Source organism: Equus quagga, chromosome 14 (genome assembly GCF_021613505.1).
Source record: "Equus quagga isolate Etosha38 chromosome 14, UCLA_HA_Equagga_1.0, whole genome shotgun sequence".
NCBI classification, from domain to species: Eukaryota; Metazoa; Chordata; class Mammalia; order Perissodactyla; family Equidae; genus Equus; species Equus quagga.
Window position 1 is genome coordinate 41,447,230 of NC_060280.1, and position 23,974 is coordinate 41,471,203.

The 23,974-nt window shown below is 36.6% G+C and overlaps 1 protein-coding gene across 2 annotated transcripts in view; it reads left to right on the plus strand.

The window, feature by feature from the left end:
* Positions 1–1,229: 1,229 nt before the first annotated feature.
* TYR (tyrosinase) overlaps positions 1,230–23,974 on the plus strand; it is a 92,042-nt gene continuing 69,297 nt past the window's right edge. For both annotated transcript variants that reach the window (XM_046685689.1, XM_046685690.1), the window contains exons 1-2: positions 1,230–2,134; positions 10,357–10,573. In XM_046685689.1, coding sequence (XP_046541645.1) covers positions 1,304–2,134; positions 10,357–10,573 — 1,048 coding nt within the window. In that variant the 5' untranslated portion in view covers positions 1,230–1,303. The remainder of the gene's footprint in view (positions 2,135–10,356; positions 10,574–23,974) is intronic.

Consider the following 23,974-nt stretch of genomic DNA (forward strand, 5'->3'; position numbering starts at 1 on the left):
CAACTCAGCAGGCAAAACACAGCTCCCATCTCTACAGTTATCCCTGCCTGAAGTATTGTCCCCATTCTCATTTGTTTTCCAACTTATGCCCACCCTTTAAGGTTTTACTTGAGGGACACCACCTTAATATAATTTGAATACTGTATTCCAAACTTTTCCAGCATTCTCAGTTCACAGAATTGTCCCCTCCATTAAAACCAGATGTACTTATTATCTATACTACTCATTTGAAAACTAGCATTCGTTTCCTTTCCTAAAGAAGTAAAATTATATTTTTATCCATGTGTTTAATTTATCTAGCTCACTATACACACAGAGAGAGAATTCTTGAAAGAATTTAGATGATCAATAAATATTTGTTGAATAAATGTATTGATCTTCATTCATTCACCCCCTAAATTGAGAACTTCTTTCAAGACCATATTGCAAAAAAATTTCAAGTAACAAATTTCCAGAACTTATAGGTGAAACAAGATGGCTCCAGCATTTTTTTAAAAAAGAGTTTACTCTGAAATATTATCTGGTAAAAGTCCCCGCAATAAAGCAGACCACCCACCCATCAAAGTGACCTATCCTTAGTAATGGTGAGAAAATGAGTGGTTAGAGAACCAGAAAGCAGCCAAATATATCAAGATAATTAGGGAGAAGTATGAGAAAGATTTTTTTTCTTTTGACATTTTTTATAAAATAAATAAACTGCGATATAATCAGACATAAGAAATAATCTCAAGGCTCTGGAAGGAATTTATTTCTGCAAACCTGAGTTATGTAAATACTGTGACTTATTTATGGTCTCTGAGAAACAAACAGCTTGCACCCATGGTCTCTAACACTTGCTGACCTTTCTTAGTAAGAGAAGCTCTATTGCTGACACTGTTTCTCATTTTCAAATACAAATCATTATTAATTTCATAGTCAATTAATTGGGTTTACTTAGATCAGGCATTATTATTATTATTATTATCATTATCATCATCATTATTATTATTCTAACCCTAAGAATTAAACTATTGATTCTTAATATTACTATTCACCATTAATAAACTATTAATAGTGACAACAATAAACTATTAATGATGACTTTAATGTAGGCCTATCCCACTGGTGGGATACATGGCAACTTCAAAGGAAAGTTAGTCATGTGCTTTTCAGAAGATGAAAGCTTAAGATAAAACTGAGATTATTTGATGCTGGAGCTGGGAGTGGTATTATATAGGTCTTAGCCAAAACATGTGATAGTCACTGAGTAGCTGGAAAGAGAAGCCTGTGGCTCAATTAACGAGCTCAAGCAGACCTTGTGAGGATGAGAGGAAGAATGCTCTTGGCTGCTTTGTACTGCCTGCTGTGGAGTTTCCAGGCCTCTGTTGGCCAGTTCCCTCGAGCCTGTGCCTCCTCCAAGAACCTGATGGAGAAGGAATGCTGCCCAAATTGGAGGGGTGACCGGAGTCCCTGTGGCCAGCTTTCAGGCAGGGGTTCCTGTCAGGATGTCATTCTGTCCAACGCACCATCTGGGCCCCAATTCCCTTTCGCAGGAGTGGACGACCGGGAGTCCTGGCCCTCCGTCTTTTATAATAGGACCTGCCAGTGCTTTGGCAACTTCATGGGATTCAACTGTGGAGACTGCAAGTTTGGCTTTGGGGGACGAAACTGCACAGAGAGACGACTCTTGGTGAGAAGAAGCATCTTTGATTTGAGTGTTCCAGAGAAGAACAAATTTCTTGCCTACCTCACTTTAGCAAAGCATACTACCAGCCCAGATTACGTCATCCCCATAGGCACCTATGGCCAAATGAATAATGGATCAAAACCCATGTTTAAGGACATCACCATTTATGACCTCTTTGTGTGGATGCATTATTATGCGTCAAGGGACACATTGCTTGGAGGATCTGAAGTCTGGAAAAATATCGATTTTGCTCATGAAGCACCAGGTTTCCTGCCTTGGCATAGAGTCTTCTTGTTGCTGTGGGAACAAGAAATTCAGAAGCTGACAGGGGATGAGAACTTCACTATTCCATACTGGGATTGGCGAGATGCAGAAAACTGTGACGTTTGCACAGATGAGTACATTGGAGGGCGCAACCCAGCAAATCCGAATCTGATCAGCCCAGCATCTGTCTTCTCCTCTTGGCAGGTAAGGTCTGCTGGACCTACAATAGCAGAGCATAAAGGAACCTTAGCAATCGCTTCTTCAGGCAGGTCCTCATAAACCTCCCTCCCCTTCTCTGAGCAGACCTTGTATTTGTCCTTTATAGCATACTTCACAACTGTAGTTACATAGACAGTTGTGTGGTTGTCTAATATCTTCTACTAGGTAACTAAGCTATAATAAATAAAGAGTACTTGGTTCATCACTGTATCTCCCAGCATCTAAGATGGTGCCTGGCAAATGGTAAAAGCTCATTAAGTATTTGTTGAATGAATGGATGAATGAATATTTTGATGATTAAATAAATAAATGATTTAGGGCAGTGTTTCTGAAATTTCCTTCACAATAAATATTATACAGTGTACAAATTAAGAATAGAAATTCCTGGCTCTGTCCTGGACCCCTTGATCAGAATCTTCAGGGGAGGGTGTAAGGGACGTATCACTTAGTAAATGTCTATGGTGATGATTATCATCAGGAAAGTTCAGGAAACGTTAATTGGATTAAATCTTCATTAAAAAAAAATGAGGACCCTGAGGCCCAAATAGGCAATGAAAATAGCTAATATTCATTGAGTATTTAGCACGTATGGAGCCCTTTTGCAAGTGTTTTTATGTGTTCATTCACTTAATACTCTTACTAACCTTTCCCCACCTTATAGATTAAAAAACTGAGGCATAAAGGTATTAGATAACTTGTACGAGATCACAGAGCTAGTAAGTAGCAGAGACCAGATTTCTGCCCAGATAGTCTGGCTGTATGACCACTCTATACTATTTCCAAGGACATGACTGCCATGATGTCTTTAGCCAAAGGATCTGGCCCATGCTGTCTCACTTTTTTCATTAAGCTGCAGAAGAAATTAGCTTTTTTTCCTAAATATGTGCAAACTTTGGAGGTACAAGATAAGAGATGGCTATATTGAAATTTAATTTCTGTTTCTCCTATTTGGAATTTTTCACTCTGGGCTAGAGACAAAAGGTAAGCAAAGAAATATGCTTTTAATTATTTATCACTTTAAAACCATAAGGTAGCAGGAGTCCTTTTCTGCCTGTATTCCAAAAATTTCTAATGCAGCATTTTTGACTAGCAATGTTTTGTGGAACTGAGCCCAATATTGAAATGGCACCTCGCACTCTGCAGTGTTGAAATGTGGATGGCTTCCCACACAACCCTCCAAGTTCACACACCTTCCAAATGCAGCCTATTGAAGCTCATTGAAAAATGGCCACTGTGGAATATCTGGTGTCACTAATGTCAGCTACTTACCAAGAGCAATGAGTGTATTTGTGCAGGAAAGGCTGGAAAAGTGTGCTTGAAAAAAAAAAAAAGCTATTTCCATAAGCCTTCAGACCTCCTATGTTAATCTATAAAGTGTAAAACTCTAGCTCTCATCCTCTGTTACCGCTTAAAATATTGCTAAGCGTGGATGTGGAATTTTCAGTCAGTTATAATGCTTTCCTCAATGATACAGCTTCCCTTGACCCAGAAAAGCTGAAAGACTATCGCAATTACCAAAAAAGTTACAACATCCACATTCAAGCTTAATGGATAGATACTAATTGATATCTAATTTCATGAGACCTATGCCACTTGGTGATACCTAGAATAATATTTGTAATTTTTTTCTAGCCACTTATTGATTATTAAGTGGAAAACTTTTCCCTTTTTTTTCTTTATGATTGTGGTCAATTTTATTTCTAAATAAAACTTTTTGGGTCTTGTAGGTAAACACCGGACTGAAATTGTTACCTTAGGTTCAATATTTTTCTATGATTAAACTGCTGTGTAGTAACTGCTGGTAAAAATAAAATTAGGAAACAGAGTGGACAAAGACCATTGAAGAAAAACAAGCAAATAACAGTTTAAATAAGGAAGGTGAAATGAATGAACAGCTGTGTCTACCTACTGTGAGCGGTATCACTGTGTGAGGCGACAAACCCAACTTTCATTGGCTGTTTCTATTTCTTTGCTCAGCCTCGGGTTACAGTCCTTTAAAAATTGAGATCAGTTGTTTATATTGATTTGATTCAGCAGTTCTCAGTGTCTAAATCACCTAAGGAGCTTAAAAAAAACCAGCATGGACTCCACCTGTCTAACTTCTGCCAGAAAATCATATTCAGAGGGTCCACTGTGAAGTCTGCGTGTCTGTATTTTTAAAACTTGTCTCATTTGATTCAAATGTGCAGCCATCGCTGAGAATCACTGATTTCATTAATATGGAAATTGTTGTGGTGTCTATTTCACTTTACAAACTCAGGTTCTGTAATAAACACACTACTAGCTTAAATCTTTCTGCTTGAAGTGAACACTTAAATCAAGAAGTAAACTATTTTGTGTGAGGTGAGAACAAACAGCACCCAGATTCAGTGAGCTCATCAATGCCTTCCAAATCAGCTAGACTGATAGCCCCTTTGATACAAAGCCTCCATTTTTTCCTTGATTTCAGATATTTTTTACTTGAGACAAAAATAAAGGTTTTAGAGATTCATAGCATTTATTAACTCTGAGCTAAAAGATCTTCAGTGATGAGTAATTAGTGCCCACATTTTATAAAAGAAGATAGGCCTGAACAGGTAGGATGATTTGTCCAAGATGACACAGCTGAAGATTAAAACTTAGTGCCTTTGACTCCAATGCTATTCCCCTATTTATAAGGGGCCGTTTAGGCTCAGAAGAGATCTAATAAGCCACTCATTTATGGGTGTAAAATTTGACTCATAGTCCCTTCAACTCCCTTAAATTTAGTTGCACAGGCAACTGGGGCAGATATTCTGATATAGTCCTTTTCATCCATGTTATAACAAAAATATTCCATTAGTCTTTTACTAATCCACCTGCCTCACTCAGGTGGAATTGACCCTCACCTCTATGTGCTATCATTACACTTTGTACAGATTTATATTGTAGCATCTATAACTCTTCAGTACATGTAATTGCTTTCAAACCTATCTTTGTCTACCAGACTATCAGCTTCTCCAAGGTAGAGACTCTTTCTACTTTCTTTCTATATCCACAGAATCCAGGACCATGATATACACATGAAATGGGCTTTAAAAATGTATGTTGAATTGAACAAAATTAAAAATCGTGGAATTGTGAGCTCCAGTGTTAACATACATTAAAAATTAAACTCTGCATGGCTGGATTTCTAGAACCTTAGACCATACCTCCTTATAGCAATAGACCCCAAGGCCAAGGACACAACAATGCCAAAACAAGCAGTGATTTACTCAGTTTAGAATAAAATATGCTGCATAGTTCTTTCTGGGCTTCTATGTGTATGTGTGTATGCATGCAACAAAAGCTAGCACGCGATAGAGAAGATCATGTAAGTTACAACATATCTAAGTGATATTTAAGTGAGAGTAATAATATTTACTGGTAGAGTTTTCTATTAAATAAAATATTTTAAAAATCAGGTACTGTTAGGCTTTTCAGAAAATTATTTTTCTTATATTCAGGATTCCCGTCTTTTTTGTATGCTTTTTCTTTTATTTGTCTGTTAGATTAATGTCAAGAGCTTTTAAAGTGGAAGTATGTTTGTCCTCAATTAAAACAGTTCATCATTTTGGGAGATGGGAGTGCTTAGTAGCGTTAAAGTATGAATACCTGTGCTCGACACAATTAGATCCAATGGTGGAAGCTAAACCATAAAAACAAAAGGTAGATCAGGGGTAGCTGTCGTGATGGATCAAAATAAAGAGAAAAAACGTTCCTAGATGATAGACATGAGTGAAATGTGGTCAAGAAATTCACTCATCAGGTGAAAAGCACATCACATGGAAGCAAACAGTAGGAAGAGAAAAGTCACATTTCAGCAGAGAGTCATGGGTTGTAGGTAACCATGGCAACAGCTCAGTGAAATAACAGCTTCTCTCTTTTCTTTATCAAAAAGATTCTGTGGAATGTCATATGGCTTACTTTTATTTTTTTCAAATAAACCTCTAATGCCATAATAGAATCTTAGCTCCTGAAAGATTTTAATAACTGGTAGTTTATTTCTTTAAATTTAAGAGAACACTATCCAGGTTCCCCTTCTCCATTAACACATCTGTTTCTTCTTTCTCTCTCTCTTTTTTTCATTTGACTTGGGACATCTGATTTTTTTTCCCCCATAATATGTTGTAAAACACTTGTGTTGAAATGGAAAAAGAACAAATTCCTCGTCAGAAGACCTCCGCCACTTACCAGATGATACTGGACAAGTTATTTAGAATCTTTGATTTTTGGTTTCTCTCAACAGAAAAAAAATGGGGTGTAATTATCATATATGCTTGTTTTCTGTGTTAAGGAAAATACTAAATGGAATGGAAAACAGAATAATGTAGTGGAAAGGGTATAATCTTTTGAGTCATATAAACATGAGTTTCAGTGGACTTTTGTAACTTAGCTACAATATCTTGGACAAGTTACTTTATTATTCTGAAACCTGTTTGCTTTAAAATTTGAATAATGTATCTTAAGGCATTATTTGTGAAGGGATTCAATAAAATCTGTTTACATAAAACGGCTAGTTTAGTATCTAACATATTCTTTGAGGTCCATGCGTGGAAATTATTATAATAATATATCTTTATACAATATATCAATTTATTTATTATTATTTATTATTCATTATTATAAATAGTAATGAATATTCAACAAATGTTGGAGACCCAGAGTTAAAAACAATTTGGTGGCTGCCCAATGGTCTTGTATTCAGTAATAATATAATAGTTGTCATTATTAAACATTCTATACCTGGCTCTATATACTAAGTGCTTTACATATGTTAAATTATTTGCTCCTTCATAAAATATTGTTATAATCCTCATTTACAGATGAAAAACGTTGCTACTCAGAGAGCTGAAGTAATTTGCCCAAGGTCATGTAGCTAATAAAGAGTCAACATCGGAAACCATGTCTAGCTGCCATCTCCATGATCATAAACACAATGCTAACAATTTCACCTCTCCTGCCTTCCCTTCTGTGTCAAATATAAAGACGAATGTTTGGAATTAAGTTTTCCAAATTATTTCTGGAACCAGGGTAGATTTCCTCCTTGTTACTAATACATTTAGCCATCTGAACATTTTATCACTTGGCAAGTTGACATTTCAGCAAAAATAGTTCCATTCAAACCTCTCTAATTTAACCGAGTCTACTGTAAGAGTCTCTTAAGCAGTAAGATCTTCTGAAAATATCCTGAGATGGTTTATTTGTCAAATGGGAATGAAAATTATTTCATCTATGTACCTGCCATGATGTCTAGTTAATCAACATTAGAAAGAAATCCAATATATTACATGCGATGCAAAAGTTAGGTTAGCTTTATTCAGCCATTCCTAAGCCATTTACAAACAGTAATAAATGTAGTGGATATAGCTTTGGAATCAGCAAGATGGTGTATTAATGTTCTAGCTATGGCTCAAGACATCATATGATGTTAGACAAGTCACCCGACAGCTATAGTTCTCAATCACGCATAGATAAAAGGATTGAGGAATGTCGTGAAGCATGAAGAAAACTAGAAAGTGACATTTGTTGAGCCAGGAACTGTGTTATTTCTGTAATTATTTTATTATATTATTAATATAATAACAGATATAAATAATGAATTAATATATTATGTATAATTTATTTATTTCATATTATATTTAACATTATTTCATATTACAGTTGAGGAAATTGAGAGTTAGCAAGTCTGAATAACACGTTCATTGACAATTGCTAGTAAGCAGCCAAGCCAGAATCGAAGCCCACATCCACCTGAATTTGAAGCCCAATTCTTTTCCAACACACAATGCTTCAACTCACAAGTGATATCTTAGTGACTGAAAATTAAAAGCCTGTCTCAGTGCCTCCCACTTAACCCAGTAGCAGTCATTCCTGGGGGGCACAGCTTATTCAGTCCTATCTGCGGTGATTTCATTAGCTTTTACATCCCTGTAGACGGCAGTCACTGCAGCAGGAGACTGATAGGATTGCCTCGGTTATGTTTGACTGTGCTGCAAACAGTTGACCAGGAAGTCAACTTCCCAATTTTCCCTTTTACAATATTATTCTCTGTGCCTTGCCTGTTGCCCATAAAGTTATTAATCATAATACAGGGGCTTAGATCCTACTAGCCTTTTGTACTCAGACTCAGTTTCCTTGTCATTAAAATGGGGATAAAAACATAGAAACCTACAAGGTAGTTATGTGAATTTAAAAAAATGTGCACAGAGATGTCTTCCTCATGTCTGGGACAGAGTAGGGCCTCAATACATGTTTAATAAAAATGATATTTTTTTGGAGAGCAGAAGCTGATACCAATAACAGGACTAGGACAAAAAGCTGTTCAACATGTGTTTGTAGTTGAAGATTTATTGGTTCCTCCATTGATTGGCTTATTCATCCATCAAATATTTATGGATCCTCTATTCTAGACTCTGAGAATGAACAATAATAAAAAAAAAGTTGTCCTCATGGAGATTACATGTTCTTAAGAGAGGTGATATGGATTGTTTATGAGGGGAGAATACAGTGAATAAAATTTGTTTGGCCCAAAACAACGTTACCTACTCAGTGGGCACAGGCCTCCTATGGAAGTATGTGCCTGCATGAACTGTCAATGATGGCAGAGTGGGTTCTCCTGCACTTTGTGTTTTGGTTGAGAATTGATAGCTTGCTACCTAGTTAATTGCTCTCATTGAATCTAAGGCATCAATGATTTTAAGATGAAGAATTAATCTATATACCACTGAGACAAAAAATGAAAATGAATCTGCCAATTAAATTATGATGTGATTTTTGTGTTTGTGAGGAAGATTGGCCCTGAGCTAACATCTGCTGCCAATCTTCCTCTTTTTGCTTGAGGAAGACTGTCGTTAAGCTAACATCTGTGTCAATCTTCCTCTATTTTATGTGGGATGCCACCACAGTGCAGCTTGATAAGCGGTGATCCATTCCCAGGATCAGAACCTGCCAACCCCGGGCCACCAAAGTGGAGTGCCAGAACTTAACCACAACACCACCGGGTCAGCCCCAATGATGTGATATTTTTAATCACTTAGAATTTTTATTTTATGTTTATTGAAAAAGCTCCTTTCAACTTAACCAAATATGTTTATCATAGTTTACTCTTTCACCTACATATAAATGAAACTATAAGCACAATAATTCAGTGAAGGATTCCTGAAATGTCTTCATAGAGTCAGACCCTTTTGAATTACTTTTTAAGTCAGAGTTGACAATGTCTTTTTTTCCCCAAAATATTGCATTGGCCTTGAGGATGAGGTAAAATGTGTGAGCCAAGGCAAGGAGTGGGCATGCTTAGGCGTGAACAAAGACGTGGGATGGAGAAGCACAAGCCACGCCCGGGGAAGAGCAGCCAGTCTCGCTTTAGCAGTCAGTTCACATAGTTTGTAAGCAAATAAAAGAATGATTCCCAGATTCAAGATATATTCTGGAGGTAGAGTTGACAAGATTGACTGATACTTTAAACGTGAAAGACAAAGGAGAATAAAATACAATTGATCACTCACCAGTTTCTGGCTTAAAAATGATGATTTGTGGGCTTCTGGTTTGAGCTGTGGGATGGTTGGTGTGATAGGAAATATGGGGAGAAGAAGAGATTTTTGGTTTTCAAATGTTACACGAGATGCATGTGAGATGTTGAAATATGAAGTTGGAGATGGATATGCAGGTTTAGAGCTGAGAGGAGTGGTTTTGGACTGGAGATAGGAATTAGGGCGTTCTTGGCATGCAGTTGGCATGTAAGCCATGAAACTGGCTCTTATAGCCAAAGGAGAAGATGTAGAGAGAAACAAAAGAAGAGGATACAGACCTAAACTCTGGGCCAGGGCTAGCCTCATGGGCAATCAAGCAGTGAAGTCACACAAAGGATGTTTAACAGATGTTTGTCAAATTAATTTTCTCAGCAAATAAATATTTAACAACAATTATATGAAGTAATTATTATCCCCATTTGATAGATGAGACCTAGGGAATTTAATTCACTTTCTTAAGTGTAGATGCAAGACTAGAACTCTTTTCTAGCTTTTAACTTTCATAGTTTATTGTGCAACCCTCAGAAAACTGCTTCCTTTAGCAATTTACTCCAAAATATTAATCTCCTGATGATTGGCAATCCAAATATGGTAATCAGGAATTCCAACCTCCCTACTTCCCCTTCTGACTCAGAGGTGGTGACAACTCCTTTAACATAAAGGTGTTTCATGCAGATCGTCTGCAGCCGACTGGACGACTACAACAGCCGTCAAGCTTTATGCAACGGAACTCCCGAGGGACCGCTGCTGCGCAATCCTGGAAACCATGACAAAGCCAGGACCCCGAGGCTCCCCTCCTCAGAGGATGTGGAGTTTTGCCTGAATTTGATCCACTATGATTCGGGTCCCATGGATAAAACTGCCAATTTCAGCTTTAGAAATACACTGGAAGGTAATCCACTTTTTTCACTTACTTAAAATTTCTTTTCTTCTGCATTCATGTTTATAGTCTCTTATCAAAAGTCCTGGGTCCATAAGTGTCTGAGAATTCAGAATTTTCTGAGTTCATTAAGGACATGAGGCATATATGGCCCAATAACCCTAGCAGAGTCTAGGAAGAATACCATAATCCAACACATTAATAACTCTTCAGCAAAATGTATGAATATACCCAGCATGGAAATAAATAGAGATAATAAATAGGCAGTCTAATGGCCAATAAAGTCAGGTTTTTCCACTAAAATAGTATTGGGGCCAAACAAAATAATACATATTCAGACCTTTTTTCTATTTTGGAATTATAGACATAAGACTGTGGACCTATCTGACTTTTCTAAGTTTCAGTACTTTTGTCTAATTTAAAATATTCTGGACACTAGAATCTTTGAGGCAAGTCCACTCTTTTAACCATAATGAGGATAAAACTCTTATGTTAGGTTAAGCCCCATCCCGTTATCCTCAAGATTTCTGTGCTTCATCAGAGATTCCTTCTCATCGTCTCTTCTAGGTCATACTTATTTCTCCTGCAAAGATCTCAATCTTGCTTGCATCTTCCCTGTTCATTCTTTTCTGCTCAACACTGACCCAGTCATGAAACCCATCCTTCACCGCAGTATGCATTATGGAAACAAACCTGCAAACAAAACAAATGAACAAACCAAGAACATTCAAGTCACCCATTTAACCAGAGGTTTGGGAAGACATAAGGGGCTAACTTGTGACAAGGCAGACAATTCAAAATTTAGTACTGACGTTCCCCCCCTTAAAAACTCTTCGGCACCCTACCATGTGGACAAAACTTTGGTCTCCTTGACTTTTTTTGTTTTCTTATCATCGCGTTTGTTGTTTATCCTCTAACTTCTGTTGCTCAACTGTACAGAGTAGTTTCACTGTCTCTTTCCTTATATCTTTTCAATGCATAACCTCAGGGCCTTGCTCTCTCCCAGGAGCAATTTCAACAAGAAGAGTATCACTCTAAAGAGGAATCCTGCACCACTAGGATTATGTTCATCTTTCTAAAGTAATACTAATGATTTACGTGTTCCCAGTAATCACTGTGTGCAAGACATTGTGCCAAACATTTTGTATCGCATTATCTCAATTCTTCCAACCATCCTCTGAGGAAGATAGCATCATTATTTCCAGTTTAAAGAGAGGAAACAGGATCAGAGATATTAAGTAATTTGGCTGCCATTGCTCATTCTGTAGGGAGCCAAGCTAAATCTCTTCCTAGATTTGTCAAGCACCAAAATCCAAGAGTTCTTTCCATTGTACTCTAATGACCCAGAGTGAGTTGAGAGTTTCTTGAGGGCAGACAATATCAAGCTGGTCCTTCGATAATATAAGTAGCCAATGGATGGTGCTCAGGAGTCTCAGAGCCCACATACTGAGACAAAGGCACACATACACACAAGTTGGCAGTCACCATCTTGGAGGATTGAGTATCCCGTTGAACTATGCAGAAGTTAACAGCAGTACTCCAGATGCTGACTTAATGACATTGAAAAGTGAAACTCCATCCTTAAAGGAACTAGAGTGTTTTACAGGCTTTTCAGGCAGATTTCCTAGCAGTGAGAAAGCGAGAACTTTGTTATTAAGGAACATGGGCTGGCCGCAGAAATGAGGTAGAGGAGCCGCCCTTCTCTAGGCCTCAAGTCAAAGAAGAAAAGTGACTTGAGCTGTGTCAACTCAGCCAGAGGCTTTCAAATAAATTTATAATGCACAGAGTGAGTAGAGGACATCGGGTAAATAATTTGCTACTACAGTCATGCACCACATGACGATGTTTTGGTAGTGATGATGGATGGACCCCACATATGACAATGATCCCCTAAGAATGATATTGTATAGCCTGGTGTGTAGTAGGCTATACCATCTAGGTTTGTGTGAGTACTCACTCTGTGATGTTTGCACAACGAAGAAGTTGCCTAGACACATTTCTCAGAACATATCCCCATTATTAAGCGATGTGTGACTGCGCTAATAAATTATGTTTGTAAATTACTTTCTTTTTTTTTCAATAATTTAATCTCATTCACACACAGTCTAGTATGCTTTATTGAAGAGGAGAGTAAAGGCATATCTGAGCACATTATCTGGCACATAATAGGTGTTCAATAAGTGTTTGATAACTGAATACATAAAAAATATCTAAAGCACTTCAAACTGTACCTAATCCACTGTTTAGCTTAGATTATCTGTACTTGTTGTATAAAGCCCTTGTACTGGTGGGAAAATGTCAGAGAACATTGATCTGAGCTATCAACAAGGGCTTTTCCTGACCAGGGACACAATTTTTTTACTCTTTTCTTTAAACTTTTGTTCAGAATTAATTTTAAGCTCACAGAAAATTTGCAACAATAATAACAGTACAAAAACACACACATACCCTTTAGCCAGATTCACTTATTGTTCACGTTTTATCTTGTTTTCTTTCTTTCTCTCTCTCTCCCAGTATGAACCATTTGAGGGTAAGTTACATAGATCAGAACATTTTACCCCTGGATAGTTCAGTGCGTTATTCCTTAGAATAGGAATGTTATCTTATATAACTGCAGAACAGTCATCAATCTTGGTAAATTCTATATTGATATAATGTTTTATTCTAATCTATTTTTAAATGTCTTCAATGACCTAATAATATCCTTTATAGCATTTTCTCTCTGTAACAAGATCCAGTCTAGGGTCAGGTAGCATTTAGTTGTCATATCTCTTTGGCCTTCTCTAATCTGAAAGAGTTCCACAGCCTTTTTTTTTTTTAATGAGGTTGGTATTTGGGGTAAATACAGTCCCTCTCCTCATTTTTAAACAGAATTTTCCTCATTTTAAATTTGTCTGATATTTACTCACAATTGGATGCTGGTAATGCATTCTTAGTTAGAATTCTACATGGGTGATTTTGTGTCTTTCTAAGACCGAATCGCATCTTGAGGCACGTGTTGACCATCTTTCTCACAACAGTGATGGTAAGTTGATTACCTGCTCCAAGTGTGGTCCAATTTCCCCACTGCATAATTACCTTTTTTCTCTTTCATCTAATAAACTGACTACTTAGAGACCTTTTTAAGACCATGCAAATATCCTGCTACTCATCACAATTTTCTCCTGCAGTTCCCATTCATTGGTGGCTACAAAATTATTACTTTCCAATCTCAACACTGCTTTTACATTAATTAGACAGCACTCAGGATTCTACTGTTAGCAAGAGCCTTCCATTCTTTATATCTAACTATATATCTGTGTATCTATCTATCTATCTATCTATTGTATGAAGTAAAGACTTCCAATTTTTTCAATAGTGTATAATTCATTAATATACATGATTATCTTGATGCTTAAGTGATCCCAGATTTCACCCATGGGCACACCTTTAAGCTAGTTCTTATGTCTCTGTTTCATATCCCCTCCTTTTTTTAGCACTTTCTTTCTTTCTGGTATAACAAAACATTCTAGAGTCATCTTGTACCTACACTGCCCCAGGCCTGGAATCAGCCATATCTTCAAGAAACATTGGTTCCCTTCAGTGGGAAAGGATGTTAGAGACAAAGATCTGGGAGCAAGTTTTGCTCCCTGGAGAGACACATTTTATCTCAAATGGGATAGGGTGGAGATGTGGATTGTCTCAGCCTAGAAGGAGCACTCAGGTGAATATAGCTGTGAAAGAAGCAAGATTGGAGAAGCAGGAGCAAAGGCAACCATTGCTCTCTGCTCCCTCAATAAATAGGTAGAATTGAATCGCTGGTTTTGGTTGAATCTCATAGTTATTGCTGCCCTTTTTTATTTTGGGCCTTGTGATAGGTCTGTAATATACATCCCATAGAACAAATTTTCACAGCCAATCTTGGGAGGGAGGTGCTGTTGTGTTTTCTACTACTGAAGTTATTTACGTAACCTCAGCTTTCCTCTTAGATTTAAATGCTGAAATAAATATTGAAGATGTGCAATTTGTGAATTGCATAAAAAACGCTCATGTTCCTAGATAAAGCGGGAGAAAAATAAGTATGCATTCTAAAAGGTAGTTTTCTGATTAGGCTAAATAGTTGGTCCCATGAAGTATGGGCTATGAGATTCAAAGAATAATCTTCTTATGTGCAAGTCTCTGACCACACGTGGTATCTTGTACTTCACATTTATTATAGTGCTAATGCAAAATTACCACTGGGATGTGTGTTGCGGATGGGAGAGGATAGGCAGTTTAGTGAAGAAGTTAAAGGCAATCAGATTGAGTGGAATTTGATCCAAACTCCACCACTTCTTAGATACGTTACCTTGAATAAGTTACTTTACTTCTGGGCCTTAGTTTTCATCATCTGTAAAAAGTAGATAAGAATAATAATTTATGAGGTTCATGTGAGGATTAAATAATATAATACATTTAAGGAACTTATAAAATTTCTTCAGTAAATGGCAGCTATTATAATGTTAAACTTGGATTAGTTATTGACAACTCAGTTATCAGTCATTAATTTTTCTGACAGGTAGCATAGAAACCAAGTAAAAGCTAAGTCCTGAGAAAATAGATCACGAAGAGCTAAGCGTAGTGGAAAATAAGGAGGAGGAAGGATGGCAAAGAAAAATTCTCAAGATGTACCCGGAGATAGATAGCTTTTCTGGAGATACATAGCTGTTCAGGGAGAATTCCCAAAAACAAGGAGACAAGAGCAAAGGGAACTGGAGTGCATTACAGGTTTTTCAGGCAGATTTCCTAGCAGTGTTACCCAGAACAGAAGAAGGTACAATAGGAACGACTCTGATTTAATGGTGTGTTCCCAAGCCTAAGCACAGTGCAACTTAGCATCATGGAAACTTATGATTGAAGACATTTCTCAATGTATTCAGTCTAATATCCCATACTATGCTGAGATGACCCTATGATAGTATCCCTATGTGGCTATTCCAGGGTGGGGACTAACCTACCTCACAAGGGGGAACAGGAAGTTCTTTACATTGGGAAAAATTCTAATTCCATTCAATTTAAAGAGCCCTCCAGGATCTTGATACTGTGGGGAATTATGAAAGTGCAAATACATACAAGAATGACTGTTACACAGTGGCTGACCTCAAAGAGCTCACCATCTAATAGGAAACAGCACATGAACACATGTGGAAAACGCAATATGATGGTCTGTATGAAACGAGGTAAGAACCCAGAGATAGACCAGAAATATTTCCCAAGAACGTGAAAATGGAACTAGATCTTGAAATATCAATAATTTCTCCCCAAAAAGAAAGGAAGAGGAAAGGCATATTTAGCAGAAGGAACAACATATGCAGTGGAACAGAAGTGTGAAAGTGTGAGATGAGTTACAAAAAAAATGAGAAGTTGTATATAGCTATAATAATATGATTATATTGGGAAATACCAAGAGGTATAAAGAGTTTAGAATATACCATGTATACCAGTGTTTCTCAATCTTCTGTGGAGGAAGAAAAAAGTCATAGGCCCCTAAGAATATGTCCACAGATCCCTAGGGAATTAAAACTAAAGTTTTTTCTGTGTAAGTGCTCTTCATATCTTCCCTGTAAAAGAGATATATTTGAAAATCTGTGTTTAAAAATCATGATATAATGTTCATATCTTCAAGAATATGGCCACATACCTTGTTTTGTGAAACACTGCTATAGACAATGGGAGTTGTGAGAGGTTTTTAAGCAGGAAATTGATATGATCCTATCTATATTTAAGAAAGATATGAAGCTAGTGGCCTTAGCAGAAGAATACAGAAAGATTAATTAATGAGCTATTGGGAGGACAATGAATGGTGATGGCTTGATTTAAGGTAGGGAGAATGAGATGAAGACGAGTTGGTTAGAGTATAGGAACTCTTGTATACTCTAGAGTGTGGAGTGTGAGAAGCTCTTGCTGACTGAACATGAGGCAGAAAGTTGAGCAACACATTGAGGATGGTTCTAAAACGCCTGGAATGGATTTCTAATAATTGGTCCTTGTTTTGTCCTCTTAAGCTATACTCCATTTAAAAATCTAGTTTATCTTCGTGTAACAGCTTTCCCAAAAAAACTACTATGATTCTCTAGAACCTCTTTTCTTACATCCCTCCAATCCTTTCTATTTGATTGTGACTGCCAAACACATCACTGGGGAAGCATCTTACCTCTTCATTTGCTAGGGTTTCTTGAGGAGCCGTCTAGAAAGTAGTAAAGGAGGTCTGGGCTTTAATGAAAGACAACAGAAGTTTTGAAATTTGAATGAAGTTTTAAGATCATAGTGTGCATATTTGAAGAGAAAAGCTAGCAGCCAGCCAACAATGAAGTCTCAACGGATGAGTCAGTTTTCAGTCTCCCTGCCTGAGAAATGGACCTTCTTAGGATATCCAGAGATGATCACATTGGCTCAAAAAATAGGTTCAGCTGAGACATTGTGTAAACCAGAATGCCAAATAGATTGCTTAGGCGGGGTGAGACATTCTAGTGATGAGAAGGCTCAAGTCCTCTCCTATACATCTTTACCAATTCTGAGGGAATCAGAAAGCTGAGTAGCTTGATATGGATTGCTGTACACTGACTCAGAACAGAGGTGGAAGCTTTTGAGAGAGAGTTCCTCAGACCAGGAAAACCTTTCCAAGCCTGGGTTACTTAACTCCCCAGAATTACCACTTTGCCAACCTTGTTGATATTTTGATCAGGTAATGATCCTGATCACAATAATAACAATAAAAATCCCTATGTGTCAGACCTTCCCATTTCTCACATGCTATATTAATTAATCCTCACAACAGTCCTGTGATATTTAATATTCACTGATTAAGCTAAAGCACCATCTTCAGTGAAGTAGCTATTCCAATGAATTAAGAGACAATCTGTCTCCTTCTAGTTGAATGACCTGATTCAACTCATTTGGTTCAAAGGATAACCTTTTTTCTCTTTACTCCAAGTTCTCAGGGAAAATAGAACCCTTCTTTTAACAAGTAAGGAATTCAAACAAGTGTCTTGTGTATTACTTTCCAAGTGGGTTTGCTTTAAATGTGACTCTTTAATCAGGAGACAACATTTTTTAAAGTCTGAAATAAAATAGGGATTGCTATATTATGGAGAAGGATTTGTGCTTACGGATGTATGTTTTAGGATATTTAGGTTGGAAGCTGCTCTCAGAGAAGAGTTAAGACATGTTCTAAGTTCACAAAAAACAAGTCAAGCATAAGTCTTGTATATACAAATGCCTGTTAAATTCTTAGTCAGTGCCTTGTTGTTCAAAGCAGAAGGATGGCAAGACCAGAGTATACCCATTTTATCTGGCCATTAGAAACTCTCTAGTCAGGATGCAGTGATAGTCTGCTAAAAGCTAGGACTCTGAACAGTAGGTGCATTTTAATTTTTGCAGAGACAGATTCCTTTAAACCCAATGACATTGTTTAGACATCTCGGTGGTGAAAACTCAAAATTTTATAATTCTTTCAGAAAAAAAACATTAAAAACGGAATAGTTTAAATTTGGGGGATATTATCACTTATTATAGTATACTCAGTAAACTTTTAGTAAGAAATGTGATAATGATATAGCCTGAGCACTGTCTGTAAAAAAAAAAAAAAAAAATGGAGTGCTAGTCCCCACATAGTTATACATTTTTAAATAACTCTTCCATTTCTTCTCTCTATTACTAGTTGTGGTGGCATGCAAATTGTTCTTGCCAAACGTGAATTTTGAGAAAGTAATTTATTTAAGGCATGTAGCATCTTTGCTACAAATTAAAAGGTGCTGGTATTATGTGCTGGCAATGGCCATCTTAGGAAGCTACACTGGAAAGAAAAAGACAGAGAACTTCCCAGAATGGGGCAAGGCCCTTTAAAGTAGATTGAAACACTGGTTTTTGAAGGCATATGGCACTGTATTTTAGCATCATTTCTAACATTATTAGCATCTTCTCCTTCATTCTTAAAATTTGTTTAATAATTACACGCTTAGGCTATTGTGAGCATGTAAGCATACCTAGCTCCTACTACATACGCAAGAAATGTTTCCTTTTCCCCCACTCCTGTCATCTCTGTAATCTTCAGTAGTCTTCCCAACTTCCCTTATAACTTAGCATAGGTTATTAGTATTCATGATATGTATTTATTTAAAATAGACAGCTTTCATTTAATTTTCCATCTTTTAAGTTCCCTGCTGTAGAAAATGGCCATTTGCTAAAGAATAATCTCATTTTCCAATAATTCAACTTAAGGTCCTAGAGGATCTTTAAGGAGCAAAACAATAATGTACCTATTCTAAGTGTAGAATCAGGCATTAGACATACAGAGATTTTAATTCCTTGGGACAAATCTTGGGGAAAATACCACCACTCATTAGCAGTAAGCACTACAAAGAAAGAGCAGAATTCTATTTTTATGCATTTACTCATTTAACAAATATGAGTTGAGAGACTTCAGGATACCAAAGACAAATTAACTATGTCCCATGTATATGTAGGACTGCTTTGTAAACTTCTATGGTGATTGACCTGAAATACTTTGGTTTTAGTATCTTTTTACAACTCTTATAAATATATGGAGAACTCCAACAAGCTTTTTTTTAATGTGGGTTATATTTATAGCTACTTACCATTTTTAAAACTAAAACTGAGAAAATTTGAAAATATTTATTGATTCATTAAAAGAACAAAAATTAATCATTACATGATAGCATAAATAACATAATTAAAAATATATTTTCAAAAAGATAGTAAATGGCATAGCACTGCTTTATGTTTTTGCAAAAAGAAGACATCTGAATTCTATGTCTGCTTCTATACTCAATCAGTTACAATATGGTGTTTGGTTAAGAGCTTGAAGAAAATCTAACCTCACATAGATATAAAATCAGGAGAAGTATTTTTAAAAATATTTTCTGATAATTGTGGATCTTCTTTTTTTCTACCCCAAAACTCAACAAGCGGTCATTTCTCAAAAGTTCAGTTGCACTGCCAAATCTGAAACCATATCAATGAACTTTTTCTACTTATTACATTAAAATCCATTGATCTGTCCTACATTATGAATGGATATTTTTCCCATATTTATTTTGTAATATCAAGCATAGATCATTTGTACTATACTGGTTCACTGAACCAGTATATGCACATCTTTCAAATGCTGAATTATCTCATTACACAATATTAAAAAGTCATATTCATTAATATCACCAATGGTCTCATCAGAAATGTCTTTAAATATTGAGAACCTATCAAATAATGAAATGAAAGTTTCCAGAATTCTGATATTTCCTTGAAAGCTCAAATTGTATCATCGGCAAAAAAATCATCAGTTGTTTTCTTTTAAGTGACGTACTTACTGTGTTCACTTTCAAGAAAGTGTCTGCCAAATGCCTAAGTCTGAATAACCATAGTTTATCTCAATTGTGCATTCAGGTAAAAATAGCATTCCATAAAAAGCATGGTTATTGCAGCTCTCAGTACAAACAATGGCACAAGTGCTTTTCCTCTAGATAACCAACACACTTCAGAACAGCAGAAATATTATGTATGTATGTCCCTTTCTGGCTTCTTTGGGTTGCCAGAGCAGAACTTAGGTCTCTGATGCACTCCAATCTTGTCTCTATTATGTGGCCCAGCACTAACCACTCTATTCTGTGTGAGTAGCTTTGAAGAAATCCTTGTGTGAAAACAATGGACTTTTTAGATGGCCAAAAATACATAAGAATCACGGTCATTAAACTAACAAAAGTACACAGACTTCACCTCTGGGAAAGTGGAGTAAATATACTTTTCCCTCTTTTGCTCTCTAAGCACAACTAAAATCTCTGGACATGCCATATAAAACAAGCATAGAATGATATGAATAGAGAAGATAAGGCAGACCAGCTAGAGACCCTGGGGCCTCCTGACATGATGGGGAGTCCCTGGTGTTCTCTGTTTGCCTCATGTATCCAAGATTTTGAGCCGAAGAAGCCAAAAACCTGGCAACAGCAAGAGGTGAAGACAAAACAACAACAACAAAAAACTAAAACAAACAAACAAAAACAACGAAAGCCTGCTTTCTCTTGCCAAAGGACAAGGAAAGGGACAGAGAACTTTAGGCAATAACCACTGTGCTCCATTCGAACACCAAAAATACAAAAAAAAAAAAAAAGGAAAACAAAAACCGTCTGTGGCACAATCTTTATCCATGCCAATAAAGGCTAGTCGAGGTGACCTCCACCCTTGCCAGGCTGTAACAATGTGTCCTAATCCCCCTGCCAGGGTGGTGTCAGAGAAGGCTGAGGAGGGAGCAGAGATTTGCATCCCAACCAGGCAGTAAGTAAACACTCTCCCTACCTTACATGGAGGCCACACAGGAAACCTGCGCTTCCACCCCTCTCTGGCCATAAAAAGGTGACTCTCTCCTCTGCTGGACTGGTGTCAGAGGAACCCTAGTGGAGAGGCAGGACTTCCACTACTACCCAGTGATAATGAGACTACTCATTCTGTGGTTTTGATGGAGGTCAAGTGGGGAGCAGTAATGAGGCATTCCTACCTCTCATAGCCAGATGGAGGCCAGTGGGAAGCCAGGTCAAAGGGGGAGCCTAGACTTCTTTTCCCACCTAGCAGTCGTGAGGCAGTGTTTATTTCCCCTTCCCTTGCTGGAGTTGAGTAAAAGAAAGACAGTTAAAACAGAAGACTGACTAAGATCCAGAGTCTCATAACATGATACCCAAAACATTCAGTTTTCAAACAAAAATCACTCATCATACTAAGAGAATTTCATATTTGAGAGAAAAAAACAATGAATAGGCAGTAACACTGATATGACAGAGAGTAATATTACATAATAATAAATGAGTCATTCCACCAAGACATAGCAATCCTAAACATGTATGCAGCAAACAACAGAGCTCCAAAATACATGAAACAAAAGCTGATAGAACTGAAAGGAAAAATAAACAAATCCACAATTATAGTTGGAGACTTCAATACCTCTTTCTAATTGATTGATAGCATTTGAAAGAAAATCTACAAGGAAATAGAAGAACTGAACAACATCAACCAAAAGGATCTAATTGACATTTATAGAACACTTCACCCAACAGCAGAAGAATAAACATTCTTTTCAAGTGTCCACAAAACATATTAAGATAGACCATATCCTAGACCATAAAACAAACCTCAACAAATTCAAAAGAATTGAAATCATACAAACTGGGTTCTTCTACCATAGTGGAATCAAATCAGAAATCACTAACATAAAGATAACAGAAAAATATAACTAAAAAAATAATAAAAGCAAAACAAAACTACAGACCAATATCCCTCACACATATACATATAGAAACTCCCTAACAAAATATTAATAAATAGGATTCAGCAGTATGTAAAGAGAATTCTAGAGGCTGGCCCTGTAGCTGAGTGTGCTCCACTTCGGGTGGCCTGGAGTTTCGCAGGTTCGGATCCCAGGTGAGGACGTGGCACCACTTGTCAGGACACGCTGAGGTGGCATCCCACATAGCACAACCAGAGGCATCACAACTAGAATATACAACTATGTACCGGGGAGGGCTTTGGAGGGAAGAAAAAGAGAAAAAGAAAAAAATATGATTGGCAACAATTTTTAGCTCAGGTGCCAATCTTTAAGGAAAAAAAGAGTTCTACACTATGAACCAAGTGAGGTTTATTCCAAAAGTGCAAAGCTATTTCAACGTGTAAGTATCCTGTATCTGAACTTTTTCAACGACAATATCCTAGCTTAATGTTGTACTATAATTTTTCAAGGTGTTATCATTGGGGAAATCGAATAAAGTTCACATGAGATCTCTCTATTATTTCTTGTAATTGCATGTAAATCTACAGTTATATCAAAATTAAAGTTAAATTAAAAAATAAAACAAAGATACAAACAAAATAGGTTAATATTTGAAATTTACTTTTAAGTACATGGATTAAATAAAATACCATGATACTAATAACCTTCTTTTGGTCAACTAATTGGTAATACGTTTGTGTGCTGGCATTTATTATTCATAAACATCGAGAGATGCAATTTGTAGCACCATGGAAGATAACATTGCAGTTATTGACATGTGGGAAAGTGGGCTTAGGGCAAACATAATATAGATTTTATTCTAAAGGTTGCATTCCACAAATAGGTATTATCACTTTCTTTCCTGCCAATTTGAGATGAATGGAAGAATTATTGCCCTAGAGAATAAAATGATTGCTCAATAACTGGTGTACAATTCACCTAAACCTACAGATTGTTTACAGAGAATTTCCTTAAATATACATCATAGTTCCAGTAGGCCAAGAACTACCAGAATGTCTAATTTTGTGAATACCTCTAAAACCTATTTATTAATCTTAAGAACCATCCTTCTTAGATGTCCTTGCCTTGTTTTCATTTATACAAACAGCATTAGCAGTTGCTTTTTGTTTTATGGTCATATTTCATATTTTATGAAAGAATGAATTTCCATATCAATTCATAATGACTACTGTTTATGTTATGGGAAGGTAAGAACTACAAACCTTTTAATCAGGCAATGGCCAAGTAGATGCCTAGGCTAGCTTACTGGATAAAAAGAGTCTTGCTCCTATTTTCAAGTCATGCAGTTGAGTCACATTCCTGCTTTGGCAAAAAAATAAAAATGGTTACACGTCATTGGCTTTGGGAATCTGATACAAATAGTCCAAACAATCCATTAAAATAAACGATCTATTTTTCCTTTAAAGAGATCTGTATAGAGTAGGATAAATACAAAAGTTGAACATTAGACTAAAGCATTGGAAATATAGGTGGTACATACCCTTTTAGAGCTTTAAAACACATCTCAGAATAAGCAATCTGAGAAGCTCTGCAATATAGACAGAGATTTTGATTTGTTTCACTCAAAATATTTCCAACAAATTTAACAATAGAACTCACCGACCACCATCACCTGGTGTCTTTTATTTCCCAAAAGACTCTTTAAAAATCTTTTAGCTTATAAATTTCAAGAAACTTACTTGGGAAAATCTGGTTTAAAATTAAAATGTTACATCTACGCATACCAAGAGTTAACTCTAGTTTCCATCTTTTTAAAGCCAATCCATTTCATGCCAGAGTCTATGGATAATTATCCTTTCTTTCTTTACACTTAAGTTTAGGAGGATCAAAGTGATGATTTATTTAGGTATAGATTTCAGTAGAAATTTGTGGTACAGCTGTAGCTGTATCCAAGGGAAATGTGTAAAGTAGAAGCTTGTCTCCAATGCCAAGTATGTGATAAGATGCCACTTTTCTCAAGATAAGAGCCATCCAGTTCTTATTTTTAAAAACATCATTATGGTCACTGCATTGTAAAGCTCTAGAGCTACCATCCAAATCGTATTGTATTGTGCTCTAGAAACTAAAATTATCATAAAATAGAATGTAAATGGTACTCCCTAAGG